At 35.7% G+C, this 18707-nt stretch overlaps 1 protein-coding gene across 1 annotated transcript; it reads left to right on the forward strand.

Annotated features, from left to right (window-relative positions):
* Window positions 1–322: 322 nt before the first annotated feature.
* On the forward strand, window positions 323–16265 carry WDR88 (WD repeat domain 88; the record flags this gene model as incomplete). The annotated part of the gene is made up of 10 exons (XM_010292564.1): window positions 323–433; window positions 3878–3966; window positions 5793–5856; window positions 6343–6481; window positions 7489–7618; window positions 10100–10284; window positions 11809–11891; window positions 14113–14181; window positions 14563–14655; window positions 16116–16265. Coding segments are annotated over 10 exons (1113 nt in total), but the record flags the coding sequence as incomplete, so codon positions are not given.
* Between the last annotated feature and the right edge of the window lie 2442 nt (window positions 16266–18707).

An 18707-nucleotide genomic window follows, 5' to 3' on the forward strand; every position in this document is an offset into this window, starting at 1 on the left:
AGAGAGACTTCACAACATTTAAAGATAAATATTACTTTTAATAAGAGGAAGAAGAATTGGGAAACAAGACCAAACTAAAACAAACCTCCTTCCCTTCTAGAAAAATAAAAATAAAATTGACATCCATCAACCCTTCTTTCTCAACCAGATTTGGTAAATCCGCTCCAAGCTGCTACCAAGGAAAGGATATGAAGTCTTTCTCAGACAGGTGGAACTTAAAATATTCTCCTCTGGTTCTTGCTTTCATACTCCCCCTCCTGGAGTAAGCTGTCAAATAATTCAAAGGAAAAATATTTCTAAACTTTGCTCTGTTCCTTTACAGATCCAATTTAAAATTCTGAGAGGACACAGGGATACCGTGAGCTCCTGCCATTTTTGTTTTGAAGACACAAAAATACTGTCATGCTCTTATGATAGAACGGTGAAGCTCTGGGTATGTTATGAATGCAACAACAACAAATTAAAAAAAAACACTTAAAGCTGAAATCAAACAGAGTGTTACACAGGCATGAAGATTGACTGAATCACCAAGGAGCCTTCTGAAGATACTTTATTGAAGTTTAAAAAGAGCAACTGTAAATGTCTTTGAAGTCACAGATAAATAGTAAAACTCCCATTTCATACTTCAAGCATATTCTTTTACACTAAAGGGTGACCCTTGTAAGCATACATAGCATACACTGAATCAGAGCTCTAGTTTATTACTATTTTAAAATTAAGTTGATACACAAAGTATACTCTCTTTCTCCTGAAACGTACCTTTTCTGACTTGTTCATGTATGTGGCCATGGAGGAGTAGAAGTTAGGGATCACACAGTTGTTATCAGCATGGCCATGGTGTTTTCATATTTATTGCTTGCTTTTCCCTTTCATTTAAATCTTGATTGCACCCTTTATTTTCTTGCTTCTCCCAGTTTTGTGTAGTTAGCTGGGGTTTCCCTAAAATTCCAGCCACCCTGGGCAGGACAACAGCGAGATCTCAACTGGGGAAGTGTACAGATTCTGGGTGATAAAATCTAAATTTAGTCTAAAAGGTAGCTTGGAGACATAGAGTTATGTAAGCTCTTGAATTTTATGCAAGCAAATGACAATGTAGCTGTGCTAAACAGATTGCAGGCATTGAGATCTGGCATATATTAAACAGTCGTGACTCGATTCGTAATAAGTTATACCTTAATATGATACGAATGCAGATGAAGTAATTTTATAACTGATCTGAAGTGTCGATGTCTTACCAGTGCAGTACTAGGTTTCTACCATAATCCAAACCTTTTTTTCAAATGTATGGAAAAACCCCCAAGAACCCCAAAAGTGTAGAAAGTCTAGGCAATTTTCAGGTCAGCACAATTGTGTTATCCAAGAGCTGTGGATGGCTAGATCCAAGAAATCAGGAAGTCTAAAAATTAAAAAAGTCCCATCTTTTAATGATCAGTTGCAAAAGTAAGTAAATGTGGAGATCTTAAGCAAATATTGTTGATAGGATAAATAAAAACAAGTATATCTCAGCATGTTAGTCATTACATTTACAGTTTAATAGCTGTCAGATTGATAGTTCCAAACTTGCCTGCATTGTCTGAACTCAGAACTGGAACTTGTATTTTTTGCTGTGTTACATGTAAGTAAACTGAAATCAAGACTCAAAAGTAAGACAATATGTTGGTTTTTTTTTTAAGCACAGCTGATCCATGAATGTTCTTTTTTCTGGCGAGGCTATAATGTGCCACTTGCCTGAAGTGTGGAAGGATTAATCTGTCTATAAAAAATCTTATCTTTATAATTTTTATCTGAGAAAGATTCATTGAATGCTTGTTGAGCAATACTTACTTTTTAGAATCTATCTAAAAGTAATTGCCTGAGTATTAGGAACTTTCTGATAGCAATGTATAGGCAAGATTATGTTCATTTATTTTGATAATCTTAATTTTGTCTGGACAATCCTAATTTCCTCCTCTGCAGGAACAGTTGAAGCAATTAGAATTCAGGAGAGTATGGAGGACTTGGTTGCAGGGCACTAGCCCAGCCCTGACAGTTTCACTTTGGAGTTGTCTCTATTTTTTCCGCCCCCCCCCCGTTTGAAAGGGTAGATAACAAATGATTGAGTGTACTGAGAAAGTATTTGAAGTTCCTCTTGAGAACAGACAGTATCTCACGAACAGTCCACACATCTTTTGGAAAACAAAGATTAATAGGGCGCACAGCAGACAAAGACTAGATAAGTCTAGAAGGGCAGTTGTGACTGCAAGGCTTTTTTGACTCAGAAAAATAGAACAAGAACACATGTTAACTTTGATCTTTTTTTTTTTTTTCATCTTAGAGACTTTCCTAATGATTCTAGTGCCAGTTGTTGGGCCTATAGTGCATTGAGACATTCAGAAAATAAGTGGAAAAAGTGAAAAATAAATTTAGTTTCACTACTGTTTTGTCTGTTGTCAAGCACTGCCAAGTTAGCAGGATAGCTCCTTCAAGTGAAAGTCCTTGTCACAAAGCAGCTGTAGATCTGAGACTTGACAGTTGATGTTAAAAAGGAGGAGTAGTCAGGGGTGTAAGATCTTACTCTCATATTGAAGATAAATGAAAGAACATGTACACTATGAAGGGAGTTTGTTGCTTGCTTCCAGACTGATTCTGAAACCTCTTGGTACTTAACACGAACAAAAATCTAATGGAAATAATTGAGTTAATCATAGAAATAGAACTAGATGAAGGTATGATGACTGATCCTGTGATACTTTGATCTGCGAGTTACTCTCGCAGTAACTATCTAATGGAAATAATTGGGTTAATCATAGAAATAGAACTAGATGAAGGTATGATGACTGATCCTGTGATACTTTGATCTGTGAGTTACTCTGCATGTCAGCGGTCCTCCTGGTTTTTGTGTGCTGGTGTTTACAGTCAGGCACCATGATCCATTTGTAAAACTTGATTCATATTTTTATTTGTATTACTAAAGAACCTCAAGGCTTTACTCATGGGTTAGGACTGCACTATGCTTTGAATATTATACATATATGACAAAAAGATGGTCCCTTCCTGAAATCCCTTAAAACTCTCTGTGTAACAGACCTAAGTAGATAGAAGATGATGGAGAAATAGAAATAAACCAGTAATGCAGAATGGGTCATTGTCTTAGCACTTCAGCAGTCTGTTGATTGCTATTGTGGGAATCACAAGACAGAAATTTAAGACAGTTTTTGTACTATAAGAGAGATTTCCAGTTATTTATAGGTGACTTCTTCAAAACATGAAGGACAGCGAAAGGGAACTCATAAATTTTGAAAATCTAACGTGGGTGACAAAGGCTGGCATCAAAGGTAGGGCAGAAGGGAGATGATATCTGGGGATAAATCACAAAGATTTGTATTTAAAGACAGGAGGCTTGTATTTGTGACTGGGGACACGGAATCAAAGGAGCACAGACAGGGAATGACATAATACAGACAGCAAGAGCATTGCACGTGGATACAAGCAATGGAGACTGCATTTGTGAAGGTGAAGAAAATGATGTTGCAATAATTGATACAGGAATGACAGGCCTTGAGGGAGTGAGTTTTAACTATGTGACCGAAAATGGAAAGCCATTTATTAGTTTATGAAGAAAGACTTGCCAGGATTTAGGTATGGACATGGATGTAAGAGTCTAAGGAGAAATCTTTTCAAGAAATTTCTGGTGAAAACTATTGTGATGATGAACTTTGTTTCAGTCAGTCTTGAAATGAAAAGAAGGAATAGAGAGTCTGAGATTGTAAGAATAACTAAAGTAAGACTAACTTTACTGATTTCACAAGTTTTTGTTTTCCCTTATTTTGTGATGCTTTGTATTTTTTTACAATTTAGCAAAGCACTTCCTAATCAAACTCATTTGGATTTATTCAAGGATGTTGAGAAAAGTTTTCCTATTCAAATTTTTGAAGAAGAACATACTGCCCCAATTTCTGAGTGCAGCTTGACTCCTGATGACAGAAGGTGACCACTTTCTAATTAATTTATTAAAAAAAAAGATGGGGTTTGCGATTTCAAGGTTCAGGTTCAGTGCATGTGTGAACACTTAGTACAAAATGTAGAACACTTAAGTTACTTTTTCAATCCATCCTATGGTTTTCTAACTTGTACTACATCAAACTTCTTCTGCTTAGCTCCATGATGTCATTCTGTTATAATTTTGTCTTACACCTCCATTCCTCCATACACTCCTACTTTTTTCCATCCTTGCACTTCCATTTATGCTGTCCATACTCTGCTAGCAGACTGTTTACTGCCAGACTGCTTCATTCACATGAACTACCACAAATCTCACCTTGTTCTTGCCTACAGTTTGTACCGGAGATCTTAAATCTTTTCTGTTTTGCATATGAGGTCTGCTGAATTAAACAGGAATCTTTTTATTGTCGTAAGTGCGTGTTTGCATAGTCTGATAGATTATGTGCTCCTTTAGGATCAAGGATTTGTCTAATTTTGTTTTTGAGTTACACAGGGCTAGAAGTCTATCTTTGCAATATGATCTGAAAGGGGTATGCAAATATCACTTGTATAAAAGAAGAACATTGAGTTAGCCAAAGTTCAGGAGTTCATCTGTCAGTGAGATTTATACCTTCACAAAAGTTCTCTTCTGTCTGTATTGCTTATTAATATTCTGTAGCCTTTCCATTAAGCCTGTCTTGTCAATTAAAGAAGAAATGCATCTTAATCCAGTGTCAATCTGTGGACATAATAATTAAGACAACTGCAGCATATATTAACATTCAGTGAAGTAGGTCATGCCGTACCTCCAGGGGTACTATTTCTGGCATGTTTTATCATTAAGTCATAGTAAATCAATTTTTATCAGATTGTAGGGTTGACTGATTAGTTTTTTGATCACTGAATAGTACACATGCTATGCTGCCTATTGCAATTGTGTATATTTTTGAAAATTGCTAAACAGCAAATAAAGTGCCATTGTGTATGGCACTGGAAACCACTTTACAGTCGGAAAAGTTGTCAGTTTATAAACTTCATGTGGTCTTTTGTGTCAATGTGTTTCTGTTTAGGAGCAGATATTGTGTTGGTTGCAGGAAGTATACACATGTGGAGAAAATACAATTATTAAAATACTTTTCTTTTTAGTTGTTAGGATGTTAATGCTTTGATTTTCTTGGGCAAAATATACAAAAGTGACAGTTCATGAACTTTATGAGAATAAAAAGCCACAATGGTACTAAAAATATTTGTCATATCTAGTGACATTCAATATAAATATTATTCAGATATTTGTGAATATTTTAATAAAACTGTGTGAGGGAAAAATTTTTGACCTCCCATTTCATGGAAACCTGCCAGTTTTAGTAAACTTTATTGAATAGCTTTGTTGTCTAATGTGGCTTTGTGTTTGTGCAGAGGAGCGTTTGTGGTAGAGGGTTACCCAGCAACATAACCACTGAAAATCAAAAAAAAACCCCTACTGACAAGAACACTTCACATTCATTAGAGAAAAGACATCACAATGGCTTATATAAAATTATTCTAATGTTAGAAATAATTAAGTATCTTGTAATAGATAAAATTAAATTGACTACTTGCACTGAAGATTACATACATGACGTTTTTATTAATAGTTTAGATCTGAAATACAAATAATCCTTTTTTCACCTAAGCGATGCAATAATTTTTACCATAGCCTTTAAAAATCTGTTTTAAATCAGTGGATATGAGGATGTGAAATCGTTGTCAGAATTAAATATTGTCATTTATTTTTTAAATACCTTCTTTTAAGTGAAAACATTGATTGCTGTTTTCATTAACATTATTTTTAGAGTGGTGTCATCGTCATATGATAACACTGTCAAGGCTTGGGATATGGAAACAGGAAAAATGCTTGTATGTATCCTTTCAAATGCATCTTGCAGAAGGTACAACTGTAAAGTTCAGATTTATTGCTTTGTTACTGATACATAAACAAAACATTCTCTGCTAGTACTATACAGTATAGTTAGGGTAGGTAGGCTTGATTTTTAGTCCTAGTTTTTATACTGATAATTGCCTGATCTCGGGTAAGCCTCTTGATGAATGTCTCAGTTATTTCAGATACAAATGGGTATGATAATAATAACCTGTCTCAGAAGATACATTTAAGATGGATTAAATTAACAGTTTAGGATTTGAACAGGGTGGCATTGTCTAATTTTAAGTTTATTGCTAATGTAAAAATAGAAAAATGGCTATAAAGACACCTATCAGTCTTCACCAAAACAAAGTAGTATCGAAAGCCTTCTTTCTGAACCAGCTTACAGATTATAGAAAGTCTACTGTAAAACTCTCTCTAACCCTCAAGGATGTTTCTAAAACCTTTTATTTTCTCTTTAGTGGACAGTAAAACATGACGGCATTGTAACTTCTTGTAATATTTCTTGTGATGGTAGATGTGTGGTATCTGGTTCAGACCAAGAAAATACCATTTACGTTTTTGATGCAATAAGTGCAACAGTAGTGGCACATGTCCAAGGTAAGACTTACGACTTTTACATGTTGGTTATGCGGCTCTTGATTTTTTTTTTTTTAATCTCTTACAAAAAAATGAGAAAATTAATTAGTTCAGTTCAAATATCTTTACTTGAGAAAGGCAAAAGAAACTTATCTGTAAGACATTAAACTCAGTATTTTTCAGAATAGGCTTATATAATGATATATGAGATAATGGGCCAAAATTAGACCAACAGTGAATCTTTTTTGAAGCATCATTTCCCTTTGAAGGTAATTTCACTAGTAGAGACCTCAGTCCGATGAGGCTTCTGCTCAGGACTGCAGGTCAGGGAGATTGCCATTCCTGCAGAATCAGCTTCTAAATATATGAGCAGTCTTACAAATGTTAAATTAGCATATGGTTAACATGCTCCTGTGAATCAAAGCCTGAGGGTAAAATCATTTGGGTTTAAAAATAAAAGTGCAACAAATGGATCATAATAGCTTCATTAGAACTGTCTCTGTTAGGTGACACTATCAGGACATATTTTGTTTACGTTATTTTAATGGAGGTGTATGCATATTCTTAAAGTATAATAATGGAGCTGTATGCATTCTTAAAGTAGAATTACCTGCTTAAGTGCTCCCTAAGAGTCTGACCAGTTAACTGTCATTGGCATTATGGGGCCACACTTCAGGACTTATTTTCAGGAATGGAGCAGAGAAGTAAGTTACTACAGGGCAGCATGTGAATTCTAACTGTGTGTGTATGTTGAGTGCCTGGGCACAGGTTCGTATTTCATACTATCTGCAGTAACTGTGAGACCTCTCTTTCATCGAGAGGTAGGTGAGGAGGTGTCCTAGCCAGTGAAATAGCAATTTTGAAATTACAGTGTGTTGGAAACAGACTGATGCATAGAAGTTCTGTCTTCTGACAGTTCTGACTTTCTTTCCGACTTTCTAGCTAGTTCTGACTTTCAGACCTGTGTTCTGTGATCAGATGTAATTATTCAAAATAACTAATAGTCTCACTTGATGTTTTTTGTATAGGTCATCACAGAAGTACAATCACGAGATGTTGTTTTGATCCTAATAACCAAAGAGTGGCTTCAGTATCATACGATAAGACCATAAAGCTATGGGATATGGTAACACGATCCACCTCAATTACAATTAATGAGTAAGAAACAATACAGTAGTTAATTATGCATGTCATTATTTGCATCTTTTACAGTTATTAGTGAGATTTATGCTGAGATTTGTACCAGAGAAAATAAACAATAACTGTTGAAGTAAATAAAGTAATACACAAACAATTTACATATCTAGAAAGCGTGAATAAAATGGTCCACTCAAGCTTCCTGCTGTAAATAATTGAAATTGTGTTTAGATGACTGAGCGTTTCTAGTGCTATTATTTTAGAGCTTCTAGGTTCTCAGGTATATATGGAGGCAGAAGATAGTATATGCAATATGGTACTGCAGTGTAAACTTCTTGTTCCATTTTCTACTAATTAGAAAAAATGTATAATCATTGATGAATGAGGAGATAAAATATTACTTAGAACAGTGAAGTCTTTAAAAACATTAGGGAGTGAAGCAAAAATAATAGAGAGGAAAAGGGGACAATATAGCTAGATGTTGGGAATTGATAATTAATCATGAATTCTTACAGAATATTTTGTGATGATTAGGTTTTGCACTCCAACCAGATCAGTTTAGCCCTTCATAAAATTCATGGACCTCAGAGTAACCACAGGATGATCTACTCTTCTCCTAATGAGCTCCAGTGAAGGCCTCACAGACTGCTAAACAATCTGTTGCATTGCTTCACTCTGGTTTTCCAAAGGTGGACTATTTTGGCTGCAGCTTAAGCTCACATGTTTCTGTTTAGATCCACTTCAGACATGGAGATCAGATTATTCCCTTGTTTTCTTCTGCATTTTTATTTGTATCCAAGAACTTCTATTACATGTGCCGAGTCATCTTTTCAGTAGATTAAACCATCCTTATTCATTTAATATGTAATTATTACTTCCTATTTTACTAATCGTTCTTCTTGTTGATCTGTGAGATCTTTGCAGTTGGCCCACATTTTTCTTGGATTATATGGCCCCATAATGTAAACAGTATTCCCTCTAACTGGAAGAAAAATAGAAATTAATTATTATTACATGCTTCTCTGTGGATGTTCCTCTGTTCATACTTCCTGGGATGAGATTTACTCTTTTTTTGACAGCATTATGGTGAATAGGAGTCAATATTTGTTGCATCCTTTTTTGCAGAACTGTGATGTAGTCCATTGTTCCCACCCCTTATCTGTGTAGTTGATTATTTGTATGTTACTACAGAATGTCACACTTGACAAAAATGACCTGATTAGGCAGCATGTGTATTGATGGTAATTGATGAAACACTGTAACAGTCCTACAAATTGCAGTGACGACAACATTGTTTCCTATGGAGACTGTTACAACCCTTCTTTTTTCCTGATAATTTCTGCAATTTGTGAAGATAATTTTGAATTCTCCCTTGTATAACTGCAGACCCTCTTTGGCTTCATTTCTTATCTGTACTCTATATCTCATTATCTACATTGTTAATGGAATTATGAAATAGGACTGGATTCAGGACAGATGCTGTGGACCCCAGCTCAATATGTACTTTCATTTTCACAGTGAAGCAGTACAGAGATCTGGTACATGATCTCTGAGGACAGAGATCATTTTTCCAGATCATTTTTCTTTATGTGCTTTTGGGGAAGGTCATGCCCAGTGCCAGAAGCCTTGCTCAGTATGATCTCCTCAGCCTTCACAAGCTAAACAGTTGCATCTCTCACTGAAGTCAGTAATACAGTAAAAACATGTCAATTTAGGATATTGTTAACATTTTAAGAAGGAAGTATGCAACAGCAGAGATGTCAAATCAACCGTTAAAAATATCAATGGCTTTAAATAAACTCAACCAATTTAGCTTTGAATTCTTAATAATCAGAGAGAGAGTCTACCTTTAAACACCGTAATAAAATTGTCTTTGCAGGATTAGGAATTGCTTAGGATGAGAAATTCAATCTGGAAAACTGTAATGTTTCTTTTAAATTGCAGTGAGTACAGCATTGTTTCCTGTAAGAGATGCTCATAATCTTTTCTCCACTATAGATTTCAGGAAGCACTACAGTCCTCACCCAGTTCTGGAACGCCCAGATTTCTTTTCTGATGGGTATCATTGCTTCCAAAATGAGACTTTAATCTAGAACTGATTAATCTTTTTCCTCTGAACGAGACAGAATGTAGAGATAAATGCATGCTATTTCTCTAATGAAAAGCAGGTGGCTTTCTTGGTAACTTTCTTTTAGTAAAATGTGATTGTGTTGTAGCTGCTAAGCAATTTCTTCTTAAGCTGAATTCAACAAGAAGAAAAAGCTGGTCACTTGTCACTTGACAGGTAGGGTTCAATCCTGCAGAATGACCTAATCCAATAGAGGATTTAAGCTCCTGCAGACTCAGAGACCTTACAGAACTATTCATATGGTTAAAGTCCAGAATATGCTTATGGTACTTTACTGGATGGAGGCAGGGTGCTTAGTATTGCAGGAGGCCCTTTGAGAGATCTGTAACGGTTACAGAAGCTCACTCATCCTGTATTTTTCATCTGTGTTTCAGGGGACACAGCAATGCTATCTCAGATTGCTGCTTTACCTCTGATGGTCATTACTTGTGCACAGCATCCTGGGACAAAAGCTTAAAAATATGGGATGTAAAGACAGGAGAATTTCAGTGTCATGAACCTGTTTCTTTGAACCAAGGACATGAAGGTTCTGTTAGTTCCTGCCTTTTTAGCCAAGATGGTGAGTTATCTTAGTACTAGTGCATGATGTATCTCAATACCTACGTATAGGACATCTCAGATGAACCACAAGTGACCACTCTAATCATGTAGGTAATTAATTCATCATTTCCAAGATAACATGTTTACTTAAGAGAAAATTATGTCCATGTAAATAAGTAAATTGAAGTTGATGGTTTGTGTTCTGTCTTAACCAGGCAGCTGGAACACTTGCTTAAATTGATATACCCATCAAGAAGTATAATAAAAAGATCATAGTGGAGTAAAAGAATGATACAATTTTAGAAGACTAACTTAGCATTTGTGGATATTGTCCTAACATTAGTTAGTTGAAAAAATATGTTCAGTAAATACTGTCCTGATCTGTAACAATTAGGAGAATGTGTATGTCTCTCTCAGTACCCTCAAAAGTAATGTTGCTTAGCCCAAACATGTAATAGTAATATTACATGTGGTCCACCACGGATGTAGTCCACCATGCTCCAGTACTTTTTAGGATGGACAATTCTGTAAATGAGGTAGCTATTCAGTATTTAGGTATCCCTGCTTAGAGCTAGTAATGTTGCATAGCCCAAACAACATATGCTAGTGTTGTATTCTGAAAAACTTCATGGTAGGTTCTCAGCTACGCTGATGGAGCACGTAAACTACCTTGTTCAAAGTAGGTGATGTTTATGAGTTATAGAAAGACAATTTGGCACCTGGAACTTGGTATCTCCTTGATGCTTGGATGGATAGAAAGAAAACAGGAGGAAGAAACAGACTCCCCAGTTTCCCTTTATCTGAATGGAGGTAGTGGGGAGCTGTCTTACTGCCCTAGTTCCATTACTTTCACTAGATTATATACAATTCCTAGTCCTTCCACAACATGAAATTAGTGTTACTGCAAACTGCTGTGCTGAAACAGCTTCTCTTCACTGGGATGGATGAATTTCTGTACGTTGTGATCCAATTGGCTTTTCTTTTGCAACTTTACATCTAAATACTCCAGTAAAGAGGACTCGAACTGCTGACAGTGAGTTAAACTGCAGTCATACCCAACCAGTGCTTTCCGAGTTAGGCAACTCAAATAAGTAAAGAGCAACTGTGGGGGCAAAAATGTACCTGTGACTGGAAGACATGAAAATGCAGACAGACCTGTGAATATTGAAATCTGAAAGCATGCTTTCCACACTAAACTCTACTTTTTTGTTTTTATTCACAGTTGACGGAACAATTCTGAAAGTATTCTCTGTATTTTAATTTTTAAACAAGGTATCTCCTTAATTTTCTAAGTCAACAAAATTTTCATGTATTTTTTTTCCATCCAGTTATGTTTGCTGAATTTATGTATTAATATTTACGAAATTAAGAACATTAACAACAAGTAGCAGAAAGGAACTTCTAGTATCTTGTTAAGGCATGTCTAATAGCTCATTATTTAAATTTTTTAATAAAGACTGATTCGCTGTTAGAAGGAGTGTCTTTTGTTAGTCTGTATGACAAAGCAAAGATAAAATAAGAGTTTTGTGATTTTATGTTTCAGCATCACTTGTTGTGTCTGGTGGATATGACAAAACTATAGCTGTATGGGATACAGATGCAGGCTATAAAAAGCTAAGCTTAAAGGTACTGAGCTCTTACTTGACTACTAGTTTGATGAGAAAGTGTAAAATGTATTGCTGGTTTAAATGCATTGTATGTTTAATTATCTGATAAATACCTTTGCCTGTCCTTTTAGATACAGGCAGGAATATATCCTGGATTTGTGAGATTTAATTTCTTAGAACAGTATGTTATTATAAAGTTAGCTACAAAGATACTACTTTTGTCGAGTTAGTTGTTAACAAGCTATTACATTTCTCCTTTTATGAGCAAGCTCATTTAAGGATTATATTGAATGTAGTTGTACCTATGTTCTAGGAGACAGTTTCTTCCAGCAAGTAACAAGAGCCTGGATAGTACATATATTCATTTTGAAATGCCACACTCTGGATATCTGTATGTTTACATGGACATTGCTTATGTCCATAGAAAATACTGCATTTAAAGAGAAGCATTTAAAAAAAAAAATAAATATTGGTGTTGAGGTTGTCAAGCTTAACTCAATCCCCTGGTTACATAGTTTACATTACTGCTTATAGTGACACGGATGTGGTCCACCATGCTCCAGTACTTTTTAGAATGGACAATTCTGTAAATGAGGTAGCTATTCAGTATTTAGCTATCCCTGCTTAGAGCTAGGCCTGCTCTTTTCTTCCATATCCGTGGTAAGTCTACCCAAAACTTGAGGCAGTAAGTAATACCTGCATAAAATTTTAAAAAGCTGAACTCTCGTTAGGGGTTTTTTGTGCTGTCATGACTTTATTTTTTGCAAACATACCATATTGTATTACGATCCCTTTTATTTGTTTCTTATTTTAGTGGAAGCAATCCACAAGACTTCAACTAATGATCAGACATGTGGGTCAAAGAAAAGGATTAACAATATTCGTAAATTTATGTGCATGCATTTTGCAAATACCAATTTCACAAAAGTCAAGCAATGTCAAAGTTCAGATTTGCAACCTTGGCTCTTCCCTATCTTATGAAAATATGATTTTAGTGGACTTTTTTTTACTTACTGCATACACTATTCAAGCCTTAGTTAAAACACTCATGAACAAAGCCACCTCAGAAAAGACCACTTTCCTTCAAAGCCTTGGCCTTAAAAATAGCTTGCCACTGCTGTCAGCATTCAAGACAGCATCTTAAACAGGAGAGCTCATAAACCTGTGCCTCACACCCATTACCTTAAATGTAAGCGCTTACCTGCCTTCCGGAATTGGAACTGTACTGATAAAACCTTTTGAGCAGTAACAGTACATGTTCTCCACCAGCGTCGGTGCTTTACGTAATACAGCTACTGCAAATTTCCCAGTTCACAGCAATCACTGTAAGTAGCTCAGTTTCCCATAAAAAAAGAAGGCATCTGTTTAAATGTTAATATCTTTGTAACTATGGAGAATTCCAGTTTAGTATCTGTGCCTTGGTATAATTATATAATTATATTCTGGGCTCATAACTAAATTTAAAAACATGTATTAAAGATTCTGCTATGAAAACCATGTTTTATGTATGCATGTTTGACTACTCTGTGCTGGAAAAAATATATGTTTTATTGTATTTCTGAGGTGTGGCATTTGTCTATCAAAATGACACCATGCCTTCCTAAAACTCAAGGAATTTTATCTGTTGTTATTCATGTTTGAAAGCCTCCCTAGCTGGAGTAAATAATTAATTTTAGATTTTAACCTGTTTCTATTCTTATGCCAACTCAATGCTGTTAACCTCAAATCAGCTGTGCTGCTGTTGTCAGAACGAGGATATCCAATAACAGCTGCGTGGCTTGGCCTGCTTTCAGAACTGGTTTCCTTCCCGCAAAATGGGGGAAGCTGGTGTCTGTTCCCACAGTTCTTCCCTCCAGTACCACATGATAAACAGCCTCAAGATTTTTTTAGGTAATAAGTATTAGAAGTCAGCTCTCTCTTTACAATTTTTTATTAAACTGTTTAAAAAACAGAAAAGACCTGTGCTTCAATGGAGCTTAAATCCATGGTAACTAATTTTTCTGACTGCTAAAACTGGTGGTCTGGTCACCAGAGATGGTAACAGCCACTGTTTTCAGCTATGTGTAGAAAAGTATGAACTTCATAGCAACATTTTTTCCTGACTGGACATGAGGCCGTCTAATTAAGAATTTTCTCGCTGCATTTCAAAATGGATTTATGGTACAAATAGTTGTTTTTATTATAATAAAAATAATAAAGCTTTTTGCCTTGTGTTATAATTAAATTTTGCTTTACTATAGGGTCATTGGGACTGGGTGACAGATGTTGCAATTAGCAAAACCAAGAAATGGATTCTTTCAGCCTCAAAGGTAATCACTAATTCCTGATGTGGTTTCAGGAGCTAACTTATAAATGGAAGTTGTTTTCAGCTTTTTTGGGGATGAAATTTAACAATGCTAAAGTTATTCCTAAAAGTGCTAAGTTGTAATCAGTATTTACCTCAAGTAATTACAGCAAATCTTTAAAAGAATTTGATAAGTACATTTATTTTTGGTTATTTTAAAATGTACAGGCAATTTTAAGATTGCGAAAGATTGTTTCCAACAACATAGTATTTAAATGTGAGAGATTTTAGCTCTTATATTGAGAGGGTTCATCTGATGAGATGAGATTTCATCCTTATGGAAATGCTGTAAATCACTCTTTTGGTAATATGCAAATACATCCAAATAATTGCATCTTTTTTTCAGGATTCTACTTTGAGATTGTGGAATATTGAAAAGATGGATCATATTCCTTCAGTGATAGAAAGCAGAAAAGCAAGAGGCTCAAAAATTGCTCAGGTTCTATCACTTTGGTTTTTAACCACACCTCATACTTTATTCAGAGAGAAAATTTGAATGTTAAAGGAAAGCTGTCAGATTTCTATGCTGAAAATACAAATTGATTGTGTTTGTTCTCTATTTGCAAAGATTGTCAAATCCTTTTTTGGGAGTGAGATGTAGTAATAACAGTTCCTTTTAAAAATTATTTTTGTAAGGACACTGGTTTTCATACACAGGTGCATTTTTGTTTTCTAAAAGCACAGCCACATATGTGTACTTTTAAAAATAAACATATTTTGGTTTTCTACACCTGATGCTTCTGCAGAGTAATTGATGGCTTATCTAAACCAGGGCAGGTAATATTCATGTGCTCTTGGACATAAATCAGCTTATGCGAATTCTGAGGAGTGTCTTTTTAAAGCTGAGACTGTATGTATTCTGACTTGTAAAACGTGAATTATAAATAGACGTTAGGAAAGAAGAACATTAGCAAGATTAATGCTATTGAAACTTGCTGTTTATTACAATCCCTCAGTTGGTCTTGGTAGTGGATTTGCAAGATCTTGTGTATGTTTTTCTCCTTGTCAATAACCATTAAGACTGCATGAAGAATAACTAACTTTTTTATGTTTTCTGTAATATTTTTATCAGAATTCCTTGTGGAATAGCAGGTATTCAAAAGCATTGTATAGCTTTTTAAGCTTTTAAGTAAGTTTTATAAATGTGGCAGCAGTGGAAATGTGTACATTCCTAAACTTATTAATTAACAGAAATTTGAGAATATGGCTAAAATTGGTACAGGAAAGGATGTTTTTGGTGTATTTTAGCAATACTTAAAGCATACCAAACAATTAGAAAAATGTCTCAAATGTTTTGTAAATAGTTTCAGGAGTAGTGAATTGGGAATCAATGTTATGTTGACTCTGATAGAAGTGGATTAAACTTCATGACTGTGTGTAGTCAGCAGAAAAACTTCTTTGTACTGACTACAGTGGGTTAATATTTCATCTAAAATTATTGTTAAGTATCAGTTTTCTTTTTTTTTTTTTTTTCTACATGTCAGATAATGGTCAAGTAAAAAAAGTCAACAAAAAAAGCCCCAAACCACCTAATGACTATCACCAAGACAGAACAGCTAAAAACAGGATACCCATCAAATCACCCAAAAAGTAAAGTATGATACTGTATTAGTTGGAAAAAACAAAATCAGAGTTCACACAAAATGTAGTTTTATTCAGGGAAAAAAACTCCAAATCTTTCATCACAGGAATGAATTTTGAGCAGCACTATGGGTCAAGTTTATGACAGCTGTATGCAGTCAGTGCATCTCAAAAATTAGGCCTAGAGATGTGTGTGTATATAGAGCATATATGTATGTACCTTCATGAGTGAAATAATGCACATCTGACACAGATGATTAACTGAAAATGACATTTTTTGTTATATTTACATGACATTTTTTGTTATTAAATGCTGACATAGAAGAATGTGAAAAACCTTTCTTATGCCTGCAACGTAACGACTCTGAAATGGTGTCCAAGTGTGTATTATGTCGTCTGTCTTCTCCAGTGAGAAAAATTTTGCCATTGCCACCTTTTGTTTCTCCTGATAACTTTAAGTTCATCTAGCCATCTTGAGGTGTTAACACATGTAAGTATAAGTGGTGTGTCTTTACATCTTTATGTAATGCACATATAAAACTAAGACTTGCCTCTAACCTTGCTCTACTGTAGTATTCTGTATGAAGGATAATAAAATGGATTGTACTAATCCATTAAATAGCTGTGACATATCAGGTAACGAATAACGTCCCTAGGAATAGAAGTCTTATTTATGCTGCATGGTACTAGAGAATAAAATTACTAAATTACTAAAGAAAATATGTGGCTATGTAAATTATTGACAGGTTTCCTTCCATTCTTTAGATAAACCATTCTTCTTTGCTATGGCAAACAAAGAATCTTTGCTGTCAGTGGATGTCAGAGTGAGTTTTGTGAGTAAAACCATGAATAAGACCATGAATTTTTTTCTCGCTTGTTGCCTTGCCCCTTACAGAAATTTTGTAAAGGAGCTTTCAGGCATTCAGGGAGTAAGTTGTGGCTCATGTTTGACATGGTGCAGCAGAAATTAGTTCTGTGTAATAAAGGCTCCCTCCAACAAGCAGCATGGTGTTTTTTCTACCCTTTCTTAGGAGCAGCCCTGAGAGGATTATATCTATTCAATATATGTGAGAATGTCAATTAATAAAAGATTTAAGTGTTTCAAAATGTTTGGAAGCCTTATGCCTAAAAACAGTGTTTTCAACCTTTTCAACATTACTTACTAAAAGGAACTTAAAGTGGGGGAAATATTTGGAACTGGGCATGTGACAGCCTGGAACGCAGTTAAGCTGTGGAATACAGAGAAATCTAAGTAGGTAGATTTTCCCCCCTCCCTCATTTAAATTATGTGAATTGTGTAGCAACAATTACAGTTGAATCCAAGGTTAAATGAAAAATACTTCTAGGCAATAGTATGTTTTGTACAGATTTATGGCTTTGAATAAGTATTAGGTGATAGATTGTAGTATTTTCCAGCACTCTTTTCCCCTTTTTACTTCTTAATTAAATATTACTGTTTTTTTACAGAGGCTAAAATAAAATGCTGTCTGTGCTCCTGATGGTTTTTTTTGAAAACAGATCACAAAATATGCGTGTTTCGTAGCTGAATTAATTTGGTTTTAATGTAGTTAGTAATACTGAACTAATTTCTGTATGTTAGAAAAGATCAGTCCTAGAATAATTAATGTTATATTAGAATTGAAAGTGTTCTTTGTTTCTTTCTTTACCCTTTTCAGCTGGAAAAATCAAAGCTCCCATTTTTTCTGCCAAAATAGGAAAAAAGGCAGTTGCTTTATAGAGGCTTGGCTCATTTTGCATTAGTAATGTGAATAAGTTGGAAATTTTCTTTTGAATGAATTCTCTATTTCCCAAATTGAGAAAAACATGGAAAAATGAATTCTTACATTCTGGCTTTAATAAAATCAGTAAGTTTTATTACTTACCGCTGTTTTCTGTCCGTTACCATCACCTGTTTAGTGCTTGGGTGCCACATGAGTCAGCTCGTCTTCAGCCCTGAACTGATCTCACCTGCAACAGTGGGCTCGTATTTGCATGCAGCACAGGTTTTGCAGAGAATGTGGTAATTATGGACAATTCATAAGCTGGAGATTTGTCTGCATTTTTGCTGGCTCTTGTACCCCTCTAGCTTGCCTATTCACTTGGTTCCTGTTCTTACCTGATGAGGAAGGTGTAAGACTGTTTTAGACCAAGTCAGTGTGGCTGCCTTTCTGTAGGAGTTATTTGAAGAATGACGTTTAGAATTTGGCTGTCAATATGCCAAAGCAGTCTCTGTGCTTTGCAGATTCCGGCGACACTCCAGGCCTGTGATCGGATCTGTTCATGAAGATGATCCTTTCCCGGTAGCTTGGGTTGAGGGCCAGGCTCCATGTCCGTGCACGGCTCGTTCCTATCGGCTAAGGCCATCCATTTCTTGGCGTGGTGCATCGTTTGCTGCCCTGCACAGGGGACGGGCTAGGGGCCTGGGCCCTGAGGGAAGGGCCTTTGGTGGCAGCACCAATTCTGTGTGAAGAATTCTAACTAGCTCTGTAGAAAACTACCCGGATCACTTTTTCTCATTACTTAGCTTGTATGAACATGTGCGTGTTCGGTCGGGCACTGTAGTGCTGTGTGTGTGCGCCGATCATAAAGCACATAAGCAGTGTGTGCGTATGCATATTGTAGTTTAATTTTTGCCTCACCATAGATGATTGCAGCATGTAAATTGAGGCCTTATCTTCCCTTGGTATCTTCTTCTGTGAGCCTCGGGCAATCAAAGATAGGGCAGGACTGGAGCCTAACCGTAAGCAGTCTTCCCTAAATATTTTTTTTTTTTTAAATGCTGACATACGTATTTTCTTTCAGTCTTCACACGCGTTATGCCGAATCACAGGCTCACGTCTGTGTGCAGTTTACAGTCACGCAGAGAGAAGTGTGTCTCGCAGAGCAGCGGCCGCAGCCGTCCTTCCCCCG

Source organism: Phaethon lepturus, unplaced genomic scaffold (genome assembly GCF_000687285.1).
Source record: "Phaethon lepturus isolate BGI_N335 unplaced genomic scaffold, ASM68728v1 scaffold6618, whole genome shotgun sequence".
Classification (NCBI taxonomy): Eukaryota; Metazoa; Chordata; class Aves; order Phaethontiformes; family Phaethontidae; genus Phaethon; species Phaethon lepturus.